The 14,428-nt window shown below is 46.3% G+C and overlaps 1 protein-coding gene across 4 annotated transcripts in view; it reads right to left on the reverse strand.

Moving 5' to 3' along the window:
* Nucleotides 1-14,428, reverse strand: part of MARCHF3 (membrane associated ring-CH-type finger 3) — a 172,384-nt gene that overhangs the window by 23,014 nt on the left and 134,942 nt on the right. For all 4 annotated transcript variants that reach the window (XM_019635417.1, XM_019635414.1, XM_019635415.1 and 1 more), the window contains 2 exons: nt 12,338-12,581; nt 9,176-9,380 (listed from right to left, as the gene is read on the reverse strand). In XM_019635417.1, coding sequence (XP_019490962.1) covers nt 9,176-9,380; nt 12,338-12,525 — 393 coding nt within the window. In that variant the 5' untranslated portion in view covers nt 12,526-12,581. The remainder of the gene's footprint in view (nt 1-9,175; nt 9,381-12,337; nt 12,582-14,428) is intronic.

The following is a 14,428-nucleotide window of genomic DNA, read 5'->3' on the forward strand; positions in this document are numbered from 1 at the left end:
CACAACTGTGGATAATCATGTTGTGAGTGATTAACTTCCATAACCATCCGTGAAAGGTGGGAAAAGGCTCTAACAATATTGGGTTCACCGGGCTTTCTAATAACACCTCCCTTAGGAGAAATCGCAGAAGAAATTGGTGACATAATGACTCAGTCAAATGAAGACTCAAATGTAGAGAAATAGTACCTGGATGAGAAGAAGAAAAGAAAGCATATGCAAAGTCCCTTGGAAACTAAGAATAACTTTTCTGGCTTCTAATAAGGTGGTGTACCGGAGAGCTGCGTCTCTCAGCTAGAGTATAAAGAGGCACAGTGAAGAAATGCCATTCCGCTATTCCAACGCTCAGTCTGGCATAGCTCGGTTTGTTGTTGTTCATAGAATTTATTTTTTAGAACAATTTTAGGTTCATAGCAAAATTGAGTGGAAAACCCAGAGTTCCCATATATCCCCTGCTCTCCACATGCACAGCCTCCCCCATTATCAACCCCCCACCCCCACCCCATAGTGGTACATTTGTTACAACTGATGAACCTACACTGACACGTCATTATCACCCAAAGTCCATAGTTTACGTTAGGGTTCACTCTTGGTGTACTTTCTATGGGTTTGGACAAATGCATAGTGACACATATCCAATATTATAGTATGGTACGGAAGACGTTCTCGGCCCTAAGCATCCTCTGTGCTCTGTTCATCCCTCCGTCCCCAGTAATGGCTTTGGATTTAATAAAGGAATTCAACATAAAGAGGAAAGCAGGGCTTTAACTAACATTTACTTTTTATTCTCCCCTTTCTGAAACATATCTAGTCCTTTAGAAGGCTGGCTCTTAGTGAAGAAACCCTCAGTTCTGTGTGTATTTGAACATGTGTTCCAATGAGCAAGTGAAAGAAAGAAGCCAGGTGTGGTGGAAAGAGCACAGGCTACGGAGCCAGAGGGACCTGGATTCTTCCGCTTTCTCCACTTAACTAGCCCTGTGGCTGCAAGTATTGAAGATCTCTCTGAATAGGGACTTAACATCTCAGTCTCAGCTTCTTATCTACAAAATGGGATAATATCTGCTATTGGGATACCCGAGACATTAAAATAAGATGGTTATATAAAGTGTATACAGCATGTAATATTTTTCCTGTGCCTAGGAAATGGGTAAATAATTTAAGAAGGAAAAACTTTGGGGTGTGCACATCTTAAGGATAAAAATAGATGGACTCAAAGTGAAACGAATGCCACTGGATTGGAATGTCATGTTCTGAGCACAACAGGCACAGCAGCGTGTTACTCAGTGAATAAATGACCATCGGTCTCCCACTGCCCAACTGAAGCTCCTTTTTCACTTTGCTTATTCGCATACAATTGTCCACTGGGCGGCATTTAACCATAATCAGGTAGTGCTCATGATATTTCACACCATTACGTGTTTAAAAACATGTATTCTTTCTTTGGAGACTTAAGTGTCAGTCATTGACACTTAAAACTGAAGCGGCAGGAGGACGGCTGGCAGAGCGGGGAGTTCTATGCATGTTCCCTAACTCTGTATCTGAAATCTGCATCAGGGCTTCCCCAGTTCAGATCTCCTTTCAGCTCAGCCCCGGGGCCTGGTATCCACACAGAGCAGTTCCTGGGAGCTAATCGCACCTTGTTATTTCAGCAGAAGTTAGGAGAAAGGCGATCAGCAGCTGTCCTCAGTCATTCAGTGACGCCTCTCTGCTCCTCTATCAGATTCCCCCTTATAAAGCTCCAGAGACACTCTCACCTCCTCCACCCTCGCCCTAAATTCCCATGTAATAACTTCTAATTGTCTGCCTTTCAAAGCAGTGGACCCGTTGGTGGCCAACACCAGCTGTACTGTTTATGCTCACATTTGGAATTAGCTCAAAGGGCCTGGAATCTTCCATATTATCTATCTCATTTTCTTTGCCTCTTCTTAGTCTTGGCCCAGATGTGCTTACGGAAAACCTGGCTGACTTTTCTCCTGTGTTGGAGACCACCTGAAGATGAATTAGTAAAGACTATAGACATTTTCTCTCTGTCCCCCGCCCCAAGAGGCTTGTCCTTTGAAAGGTTATGCTGCTCACAACATGCTAACATTTTGTTAATTCCAGGTGGTGGATACGTGTCTGTTTGCTCTATTACTCTTTGTCCTCCCTTGTATTAAAAAACAACAACAACAACATAATAACTAAAATAAAAAAGTTCTGTGGGACAATTCTTGGTATTATACATCTGGGTAGGGGCAGCTACTAGGACCAAAAAAGGCCCACTTGAGAACATGATTCTGATTTGTATTTCAACTCAAGTTCACTGCAAGTATCCATACAATTTAAAACAATAGAATCTGGTCGTGTCGTTGCTTTTATGCATGGAACTGGATTTCCCCTCCAAATTAATCCTTTATTAGCTGTGGAGGGGCTAAAAACAGGCACCAAGCAGTTAGCTCACTTCCATCTGGCATGGCCATGTGAATACTTCGGTTGGCTTGCTTTTTTAATGAAGCGATTTTTAATGAAGCAAGCTGTGAATTTAATAGATACCTTAAAACAGCTTCTTTGTAACTAAGCTTTAAGTAATGAAGCAACTGCCAAATTAGCCACCAAAACCAAGAGAAAAATTCAAGGCTGAATAACTACAGGACCAAGGATTGCTGGACTCCGGTCATCAAGCATGTCATCTCAACCGCTGGCACCAAGGATGGTAACCCAAGTCCACTTGGAGGCTGGTGGCCTGCTCAGCGATCTTACCAGAGGTCAAGGAAGTGCCTGACCGATAGATATTAAGGCATTCTGCGAGTGCAAGATATTGGAACCGCTGTTGTTCTTCCACTGTCCATGCTAGTGCAGTCTCTTAGTGGTTTCTTTACCTTGTGATTGCAAACCAGCCATTTCAGCTCACTTTAATCATTAGGTTCAGTTTACATTACCCTGAAAGAAAGATGTTGGTAGAAAATAATGCACATAGCATTAGGGGACTCTTAAGCGTGGGCGAGGTCGCCCTATTCTGGAACCTCAGCTGTAAAGAGTAGGCAGGAAATGCAAGAGGGTGAAGAGGGCTGGGTGGGTGAAAACAATAGGCAAGGCCTGGGGGGCCTGGAGAGTGCACGTCCCACCTAGAGGCATTCAGGTTATTATTTGTTAAATGTTAATTCAATAAAGTGCACCTGTGTGCATGAATGACGTCACCAGTTGGTGAGTTCTGCTTGATTTTACAGGTGAGGAAGCTGATGTATAAAGAGGAGACATGACTTGTTCAGGTTTCAGTACAGGTCATGGGTGGCCAGGACAGGAATCCAAGGCTGCCTGCTGCCAGCTCAGTGCTGGGAGTACCAGTTACAGACCAGCAGCCACAGTCGTGATGTTGGGCCTGCTTGGGAAAGTCACTGGCAAAGATTGCACTCAGTGGGAGGGCCTTGTTCTGCTGGCCATGAAATAGACCCAAAGTCCCTCACATACTCCCCTTCTAGTACTTGACATTTCCTTTGTCCTTCGTACTACACCTCCTTACTCTGTTTTGGGGCCTTATCCTTGCCTGGATCGGGTGGGAAAGTTGCCTGTAGTAGAGGGAGCTGGAAAGGAGGGCCTGACAAGCCCTGGGTGGCAGAGCAGGGAGAACCGGTGTCTGCCAGCCTTGAGCTCCGGTGGCGACAGTCTGTGCTGGACATGAGAGTGGGAAGTGGGAACTCCTAGTGGGCTGAACCGAATCCCCTCCACATTCCATTTCACAGGTGCTGGGGTGTGGCCTTCTCCTCCATTTTGTCCCTCCAGAGCACAATACGGAGGAGGAGGCAGAGGCCTGAATGCAGGGACAGGAAGCCTTACTTTCTCTTGCTGAGGGATGCTGACCTCACATCACCACCAGAAACTTGTTTCTTTGTCTAACAGATGGGTAATATGATCTCCACCCCTGCTTCCTCCCGCCTCCAAGACTGTGGTGAAATGTTTGCTTGCGTAGTGCTTGGATTTCTAAAAGCTTGACGAACGCTAGCTGGGTCCGAATCATGGTGATGTGGCCGGGTCCTCCCCACCCTCAGCCACACTTCCGTCACTCAGGCCAGCTTTCTCTGCCAAGCCCTGTGGCCGACATTTCCCCCTCACTGGGTACAGTGCCTCCAGGGCTTCTACCACCCGCCATTTCTTAAAACCTGATTGGACACTGATGAGGGGGTGGGAGAAAGGATATGTCAGAACCATTGCCATTGGCAGTGCTGCTCAAAGCAGTGTTGCTCGTTTGTATTACGTAAGTCCTTGCCCCACTGAGTCTGTCTTAAACTGTAAGGGCAAGGGGTCCGTTTCTTTGATTTACAACCACACGCCCAAACTACGATCTATGGCTTGCCTTTGGGGGAGGGGAGGTTCTCCATTCATCCATTTATTTAATGAACAGGTGCTTCCTGATTGCCTGTCACAGGCTGTGATTATGGTCTGGACACCTTGCTCGCCGGGCTGCACTCACAAGCTGGAATGAAGAGGGGAGCTCGCCCGTTTTCCTTGGAGAAATGGGATAGGTGTCCTCACGCGTGGGCAGCTCCTCGAGTCAGTTTATATCCTCTATGGTGTCATTTACTAATTACCCCAATGGTACATGGGTTTGCTGATGAAAATGAATACTCTGAAACCCAGGCCTCACGTTTTTACTTAAATGAATACATCAAATCAAAACAACCCCGCTACAATAAGAGTCGAGCAATGTCCCCGGCTGTCTGATATGTACATATTAGGAAGGTTCAAGCGAAGTCTTAAATCTATTAAATAGCAAGTGCCAAGGCATAAAGTGGTTTCTGCCCAGCAGTGCAGCTCCGCTCCCTGTTGTGTAGCTGGAGATTTACACTGAATCTGGGGCGTAGTTTAAGGCCATTTCCCCCCAGTGACTTATAAAAAAAAATCATAAATAAAAAGCTTGAAAAAAAAATCCCTAATTCTCATCTCCCTAGCTTTACATCCCATTATTCTGAGCAACTGATATGTGTGAAAACACGCTCCGTTTCAATTTAGCTAAACCTCTGACTCACAGGGAACAGCTTTTAAATTGTTCATACCATTCTTATCAGTCAGCTGGGTTTGTGTAAAGGAAATAGGAATACGAAAACCTAATCACTCCCTCTGTGAAAAATCATCATGTCTCCCTGATTGGAGGAAGATCAGATCCCAGAAAGCCTTTTCTCCAGGTTTCCACCATTTCCTGGCTGTTTCATTTTGCTCATGACATTGTTGAGCTGATCTATTATCGCATGAGTTTCCCGGGCAAGGCTGGGTGTTACTGATACACGTCGTAGGAAAGCCAGGGGCAGACAGTCCCATCCCCGGGAGCTGATGATGCAAGCATGCTATTTGCACATAGTAAGATGGACTTCTTGGAAAAGTGCTCAGTCAGATGTGTAATCAGAGCAATAGGCTGGAGTCAAGGTGCACAATTTTTGGGAACACGTCATGGTATTTTTATTGGTTTGTGGTATGTTACCCTTATAAAAGAATGGTATCAGAGTTCAACTCAGAGAGAAATGAGGAAAAGTGAAAATGAGCAGGAAGGAGACCATAAAACCACCCAGGCTGGTCATTCAGGGAATCCTGTTATGGTTAGTGGATGTCTGTTTACTGCATTCTACCAGGCCATTATTCTTGGGGATAATTCCTCTCACAAATTGCCACTGGGTACATTTTCCATCATCAACAGAAAGATATGTAGCCTTCACGAGAGAAGTGCTAGCTGTGTAGATATAAAACGAGTGTGTGTTATAGCTGCTCTTCCTTCTGGCTATGTACACTTGGAATGTTTTCCTTTCGAGCTTTACTTGATTGGACACAGACCGTATGAGATTCATATTAGCTGGGCTATTGAAGAAATTCACCCAGATCTGAATCAACTACATGATTCAGGTGTAGCTCTTGGGTTGAAACTAGCTTTTGTTTAACTGGCTTTCTTAGCAATAAGAAAATATTTAGGATATAACATTGGCAATGAACTTAACAAAAGAGACTAAAAGATGTAGTCCGGCCATGTAGGTAGACAGGTACGGAGGTAGGTAAGTAGAAACACACACACACACACACACACACACACACACACACACACACACAATCAACATATTGAGGTATAAATTACATACCACAAAATGAATCATTTTAAGTGCAGAATGCATTATTTTACACAAGAACTTTAGCCTTGGACCTTTAGGCTTATAGAGCCTTATAGAGACTGAAAATATCAGGGAGAACTCCTAGCTTACCTTCCGCCATACTGCTGCTCAGAGAATCTGAGCCGCTCCACTCAGCTGGTCAGTGGGAAAGTGGGGAGGTGATATTCAGTTTGGAGGTGCTAATCAAACCCAGCCCACTGATTCGGTCATTCTGAATAGAAATGCACCCGTTTGTGAGGGGGGGGGGAGGCTTTATGTAGCAGCTCATGTATAGCCACCAGCCCTGGGTTCCCGACTTGTTAAAAATGAACATCCCACTGCTGGCTGCAGAGAGCGCAGGAGAGGAAGCGAAGGGGAAGGGGGCGTGTGTCCAGGAGAGCAGGGTTAAGGAGGATGGAGGGGTATGCTGAGTGAAGGGCTGAGAGAGTTTACGGATGAGTGGGAGTCTGAGGTGTTAAAGTAACTCCGACCCACGTTAACGTCGGGATGCCGACAAATAAAATTTATAAATGAGTTTTTCAACCACTTCCTCTAGCAACAAGAGCTGTTATTACCACATCGATTTTCAAATTAAGTTTTATGGAATTTTCTTGCTTTAACGAGAAGGCAGATCCAACTGGTAAATAAAGTAATGATTAAAGCAATTAAAAAGAGTGAAAATGAGAAACAAAGTAATAGTACTCCTAATGCTTAGCCCAAATTGGCAGGTTTTGCTGATTTACTAAAAAGATTCGTATTTTTCTGGAGGTAAATGTATTGAGAAGCAATGCTCACTGTGAATAAACCGTCCCTTAGGTAAGAGGGGAAAAGTCAATTAGTAATGTCATCTGTTTAAAAAGCTCCCTGCACCTGGTTCTCATTTGTCCTCCAGCTGAGAAACCAAAGACAACTTTTTTATTGCTTGTGGTCAAACAGCAAGTTCATTTCGCCAGGGGAAGATCAAATGGCCAGCCTCCTCCAGCTTGAGAAGGTCTGCCTTTCACTTTCAACTTGTTCAATCATCATTAACTCCGAAAAATGTCACATTCCATTTGTGCAACGAAAATTTCACCACCGGCAGCCGTTTGGGTTAAGTTTTTGTAGGCGAGGCCCTAAATCTTGCAGAGCGCCTCACACATTCTCAAGGTCATTTGCCCCGTTTCCTCATTTAATGACAGAAGCCTAAGCCCCTGGAGTCTGTCTGCGGCCCCACACAGGAAACTCTGAAGAAATGCCTGTGTGTGGGTACGTCTTCATCTCTGAGAGCGAAAGGGTTCACTGGGTGATACAACATATGGGTGTAACCTGAGAAAAACTAAGGTGTGTCATGTGCATGCACGCGTGCGCACAGACACACACACACCCTCCATAGTTACATACTACGCACATACACACTGGGATTTTTACCAAGCCAAGCAAAAGTCTCCCTTACTGGGGAGATACTAGGAAAGAAGACCACTGGATACAGCCCATTTAAAGCAGGGTTTTCCTACTCTGGAAAGCCAGCTTCCGCGGGGAAGCTGCCATATCAACTTGAGGACGTTCCAAAAAGTTCCTAAAAAGGAGAAATAGGCTTCTTTTCCACTTTTGCCATTGGGCTTGAGGAATCTTCCTTTCCTTTGCTTATTATTTAATTATATTTCCCCCTCTGCAGAGATGCTCTGACATGTAAGTCCCAGCGAAGGTGGCACGGGGCCAGGTCCCCGGCGAGCACTCCAGACGCATGCATTTCTGAAAGTGGTTGCCAAGCAGCAAGATGGCTAAATTAAGAGGTCACTTGATCCAGAGTCTTAAAAAAAGCATAGAGTTTATCGGGGCAAGTCAAATAAGTTTTGTGCCATTTGGCAAGCAAGTCATAGCTAAAACAGGCCCCAGTAAGAGGGCCTGATTAAATTCTCAAGGTCAAACCCAAGCGAATATACAGAGGGGGCCAAAACCTGTATTAAAATCATAATACTCAATATATACTGATAACAAAAGATGAATACAAGTCATGTGTATATATGATGCAGTGTATACACCCCCAGTGTACACAGGGCTGTCCAGAGCCTTAAGTGCCAAAGCACTAACACCCAGTTTGAAGGAGTCCCCAAGAAGGGTTTCTTGATTTCTAGCTTTAGTTCTAATGCCAAAGTTTCACTGTGTCGGCTGTTGAAATGAGGAGGAGGTTCCCAGCAACTCTGTAGGTACAATGTCGCGGGTCTCTTTCGATGAGCTCGGGCTCATAGTGTATTAGAATATTTACTACTGCCAATATCCAATTTTTAATTGACTTGTAGAAATCGAGGGTTAGGAGAGAGGGCAAAATGGTCTAATGATATTTGCCAATTCCCCCAGCTCATACAAGACCAGACCCGCGCTCTAAAGAAGAATGATGTGGCTCTTAAAACATAAAAGAGAGCGTCTTGCCATTTTACTGGCTGTGTTGACACCACCACCTACTCAGAAAAGAGATTCTAATATTAGATTATTAGCTGAAAAAAACTTGTGTATAATTTTCTAGGAGAGATATTTTTTCAAATTCAAACACTTGCATAGATATCCAGTATTCTTCTAAGTGCTTTATACATACTAATTCATTTAATCCTCATAGTAATTCCAAGAGGTGAAGTAACTTACCTAAGGTCACGGAATGATTCAAACCACTACGCAGCTATATTTTTTCATAAAGATCACTCAGGACATTCAACTCAAATGCTATTTATCTGTTGCGTCAATGTGGGCGGACGGTGTGCAAAGAGAAAAGCGAACTCTTCGCTCCACGCACAGGGAGATCAGGCCTCCAAACGTCCCCTTTCTCCTTACACTGGTTTCTTCTACTCCCTTGTGAAAGGTGGCAGTCCCCTTTGTACTGCTGGCTCCTGAGTGAGCCGGTGAGCTCTCTCCATGTGTGTCACGCATGTACAAGCACATGTGGGTGGGCACGCACACACACCCCCTCACACCCACATTCTCACACAGAGCTATCACTGTGCTCCAGTGAAGCTGCACAGGGTTTGCGATCTGGGCATAAAAGCAGACATCGTTTGCTCATTAGAGCTAAGTTTTCAGGACGTGCCCCCATTACTGACCTCCACTAATGGCCTGGGTTTGCGCTCGACTGCAAACCTGAAGTGGCAGAGTTCACAGTAGCTGGTGTTTGAGGAGGACAGCCAGTGCTCCAGGCAGCTCCGATGAATTGTCCCCAAGGTCCCTGTACATTCACATGGAGAGAGCAAGTCCTCTTGGCTGCTGCCCTCGTGGCAGATTCTGCACATCGGCCGGTCGTTGAAGGGGCTGCAAGAGAAGGAGGGGCAGCTGCTGGTCACTGAGCTCGAAGCCACGGCCACGTGGAGGGTCCTCCGGCCCTGTGTCCTTCGGAGCCTTCCTGGCACAACAACTCGGAATGGACACCTGCTCTGAAACCCTAGATCGACGCTTGCACCTGGCAGTGAGGGCCAGTGCCAGGGTCCGTGGGCATCTACTTCTACCAATATAAAGAAAGAGGGGGTGGCCCGGGGCCGAAAGTGAGTGACAACGAGCAATGTGTTCTTTTTGCCTTGGATATAGATGTAGTTCAGGCAAACTACCAGTCAAAAAATAAAAATCGTCCCTTGCCATTAAGAAAAGAAATTGTTTGGAAATTGTTTGGACGCCGATTGTCGTTTCTTGACAAGTTGTGTCTTTTGAACCCAGTCAGGACACTTCTGAATACCCAGAGGTGCCTTTCATTCTCCTTTCAGTAGGGCGGGAGAATGAGAGGAGGGAAGTGAGCTGGCAGCCAGCCCCGAGGCTGCCACACAGAAGTGCCGTCTGAGCCACTGCACAAAGCTGAGTGACGGGTCGGTCCTTTGAACTTTCTTAGGATGCTCTCTGGGATGCTAAGGACACTAAACTGGAAGTGAGGAGTGAGTATGTCCTACCGAGGTGGCCTCTGCCTAGAGCTCTGCCTTTAATTTGGAAAAACCACCGCTGCATGTTTTGTAAAGGCACCAAGTGCCGTGGCTCGTGAGGCAGGCTCTGGAGTCCAGCTGCCTGGGCTCGAACACCAGCTCTGCTGCTTACCAGCTGGCTAATTTCGGGCAACTAATGGCATCTCCCTGTACTTCAACTCCCTCATCTCTAAAATGGGCGCAAACAATGGTGCCTTCCTCAGCTGGTGACTGAGGATGAGAGAAGACAGTCCACATTAGAAGCTTAGAGTAAGGACCAGTAGTAGCAAATGCCTAGATAATGCTAACTCTTTTCACTCGTAAAAGGTTCAGGTCAGGAAAAGTCGAATAACATGGCCCTTATGACCTAAGTCAGCAGCAAAAGGAAGGGTCAGACTAGGAGGACCTCATTTCTCAGTGTACACTGTGTCCTGTGAGAGGACTGTCCCTTTCTGATTGACGTGTTCTTATATTGCTCATGCTGCCCTTTCTTGGGCATTAGATTTTAAAATACATCATCACTGTACATGCCAACCTGAGATCCAACCTCTACCGCCCTCCCCTGCCTCTTCCTGTCCCCCAAAGATGGCAGTGACCCAGGCTTATGCCCACTATTCTCTCTGACGCCATCCTTGGTCCAAATGGAAACACTGCTATTTTCCACAGACTTTTCTGGGGATGACGCTGGCGACGAGTGAAGGCTAAAAGGGCGTTAAAAGAGGGGAGGATCTCCTCTCCATTTGGGTCAAGGAAAGCAAGTTTAGAGTTGACTTCTTTTTCTCTCTCATTATTCCTTGTCTCCTTCATTCACATTGAGCCACATCCATGTAGAATTCTAAAACCTTCTAGTTTACATTACTACGTGGTAGGAGAACATGTAAAAATGCCACACACATATGCACACACACACACACATGCACACACACACACACACACACGTTGGCTCACAAGTCTGAGTCACTGCAGCTCTGCAGCTTGTTCTCCCTGATTAGATGTGTTTGATGGCTGCAAGGTGACAGGTGCACATCAGTTATCTGTCTCAGTTCACAGATGAGCAATGATGTTCACCGTCTCTTCGTATTCTGAGTCCTAACCAACTGTTAGAAGCGTTTCAAGAGGTGGAAAAACACATATTGACTTTTTTTTCCTATTTCTTCCCTTGGAGATAGCAGCACCGATCGAAAGTGCACGGACACTGTTTACTCATACAGCATGCATGGGTGTGTGAATCCTGCTCTGGCGGCCACCACGTCCAGGCTGGGGACAACAGGAAACGCGGTGGTACCCCCAGTCATCCTGCTGCAGGTGCATGCTCAGGCTGTGGACCTGTATTTGCACCAGGGGGGTTGGCTGAATTGCTCAGACCAAGGTAAACAGTCTAGGTGTGAGTGACTGCCCCAAATTTCAGGGTCAGAAGTGTCAGCGCTGATATCAGGAGGCAACTCCAGTGCTGATATACATGTTGCGTTCATAGGTCAAAGTCCCACTTACCTATTTGGAAAGAAAGCTGAAGAAGCCAAGGAGTGAGTACCTATTGGCCGGGCAGCCTGAAGCTGTCCATCTGCCACTCGGCAGCGACAGCACAGGGGAGACCTCCAGGGACAAAGGGTTGGCCTGGAGAAGCCATGTCCAGACTGTCGAAAGCCTTCAGCTTTGCTTTGGTTCATCACTCAGGGGAGACAAGTTGGGGGGATTTTAGCAATAGTATACTTCATAGGGCAGGGTGTGTGTGAAGCATCATGGGTGGGGGCCTATGAGGAGCAAAAGAGGGAGAGCAATAGAAGAGGCCCCCCAAGTGGGGGTGTGCCAGAGAAGAGACGTGCCCAGGAAGTGGCCCTGCTCAGTGAGCCCATCGGGCAGTGCTGATTGGCTTGCACACCAGGAAGGTCACTGCAAAAGTTCTGTCCACAGATCCAAGCACTTTGGCTCAGTCACCAGAAAGCAGGTGCCTCCTTCATTCTATTCTAACGAAGGGTTACCTTTGTTAGTGCCTGGGGACAAGGAGTGTAATTACTGTAGAAATGTCAAAATAACAAACGTAAAGCAAGTGACCCTGTGTCTTGCGGGATCCTTTCCTGCCTGGCTTTCTGCAAGTGTGACTTTAAGTGGAAAACCAGGCCACATGAATTTTAGCTTTATATCCTATTGCAATAGAAACGGCAGTGACAGAACTTGCGTCGTTCCCCCCCTCCCCCCCAGCACCTCCTCTCACCTGACACAAAGAGCTGAGCACTAATTACATTTCCTTAAGCTTTTTCCATCGGACAGAGCCCTTTGGGTCAATTACACATTCATTTATTTTAATGTTAATTGTGGTACTACCTCTGGGTGGCAAGAGTCCGCACTACTGTCGACAGCAGCTGCCCGTCCTTGGCCGAAACTTGCATGACATACTGTGGCTGCCCATTCACTAGGCTGCCACAATCCTCCACGGTCTTCACCACGGGCGCAGCTGAGCTGGTGCAGTCTGGCAGCACTTCGGGCAGGTGACTGCAGCGGCTGGTTGTCATGGTAACAGACAGCAATTACTCTGCTAATGGCTTTCACATTCATACAGGATTTCCATCTAAGAGAGATCAGAACACAGTTTACTTGGGCAGGGTGGTTAATAGGAAATGGAGAATTACAGGCCACCGACATCCTCATGTCATGATTTAATATAAATAACCGGGATAGCCTAGACGTGGCCCCTTATCTTGTTACCATTTAATATGCACGCGCGTGCGCATGCGTACACACACACACACACACACACACACACACACACACACACGCACAGCCCATAAGAAACCACAGCCGTGGTTATGAACAAGACAGTGAGCATGTCAGTGTGCATAAACATTTAGGATCCTTGCTCTTGGAGGAGGGAGGGGATGATGGCTCTGAAGCCAGATCGGAAGAGAAGATCCGCAGTTTTCCCCGCTCTGCACCAGAGAAGCAATACGTCTCTGCTGACACTCTCTAAAACTTACTAGAATCATTATTATTACTGTTCACAACTATTTTTTCTTGTAAGCAATTTATTCAGCTTCATTCTGAGATACTAAGATTTAAAAAAAAGTAAGAAAGAAAAAAATAAAAACTAACTTGGCCAAGTAGCAGCTTGTAGGACAATATTTGCCAAACATGAATCATTCAATTAATGTACCATCTTTCTGACTTCTGTCATATCTGTGTCCCATAATACAACTATTTACTTAAAATTAACTTTCTTTAAAAACTTAATCTATTTTAGCCTTGTCTTAAATAAAGTTATTCATGAAATGACGAGTTTCATGTGCTTGTTATGTTTTTTTCCTAACGGACATTACAATAAATACACTAGTAATGAGTATTGTTTCTTAATGTACTACCTAAAATCCAGGGACACTGCATTATCTAAGGGAACCCGAACGAGAATGGAAGGAACGGATGAATGAGATCTCCACCGCCTATTAAAAATAATCCATTCTTAATAACGGCCTTACCTCCCTGACACATAGTCTATCATGTGGACTGCTAGGAATTCTGTTNCTGTAGAGGGCAGTGTCACTGGCCCTCATGTGGGATCTGAACCGGGGCCCTCTGGCATCCCAAGCCAGTTCTTAACCAATGCGCCACTCGGCCGGCCCCAGATGTGCTAATTCTTAACCCCAGCCTCCCGCTGCACCGTGGAATAAAGCCAGCTGCCGGCTTAGCTGAAACCAGGGTTCCTAGGGGCTCCCCCCAGCTGATTTCACCAAGGCCGTGGGGAGGCTGCAGTCTTGTCCTCTCACAGGGCAGTGTCCAAGCTCTGCCTTCCATGAGGCTGGGGGTGGGCAGGCAGCATCCACCCGTCCCCACAGTGCTTTCAGGCCCATGAGGTCCCAAGAGACATTTGGCTGCATTACCCTCCATATACTTGCAAGAATAACTGAAGTCACTCAGCTTGCAGAGGAATGTTAAGGCAATGCAGAGCAAAGGCTAAAACTCTTTGGGTTTTGCTTTTCAGCTCTGTCGTTGCCATTATAGACGGGTTCCTTATCATATGTGTCATATTACTAAAATCCCCCAAGCCCATGTTCTTTCACACGTGGTCTAGAGACCTGTCAGAGTGTCTGGGTGCTTCTGCACTGCCTTTTTACATAGTACTTGGCTTTGGATTCAGGGGCCTTCTGGGGGCGTTTCGGGGAGAGGGGACACAGCCTTGGTTTTGGATCAGGGAGCTTATCAAAGGAAGACAGTTACTTGGCACTTAGCCTGGGTTTTGTCCTGACACTGAGGACCTACAGTAGGTATGCGCCTGGCATGTGGAGGGCACTGGGTAACGGGAAGTGCTTAAGGCTGCAGTGCAGCAGGGCATCTCACAGCAGCCGGGGACCACGGTGGGGAAAAGGGGCCCCTTCCGGTTCCCACCTCTAGGTCCCCTCACCTAGCTCGCCCCTTTGTGGTCCT

The sequence above is a fragment of the Hipposideros armiger genome, unplaced genomic scaffold, assembly GCF_001890085.2.
Source record: "Hipposideros armiger isolate ML-2016 unplaced genomic scaffold, ASM189008v1 scaffold_21, whole genome shotgun sequence".
NCBI classification, from domain to species: domain Eukaryota; kingdom Metazoa; phylum Chordata; class Mammalia; order Chiroptera; family Hipposideridae; genus Hipposideros; species Hipposideros armiger.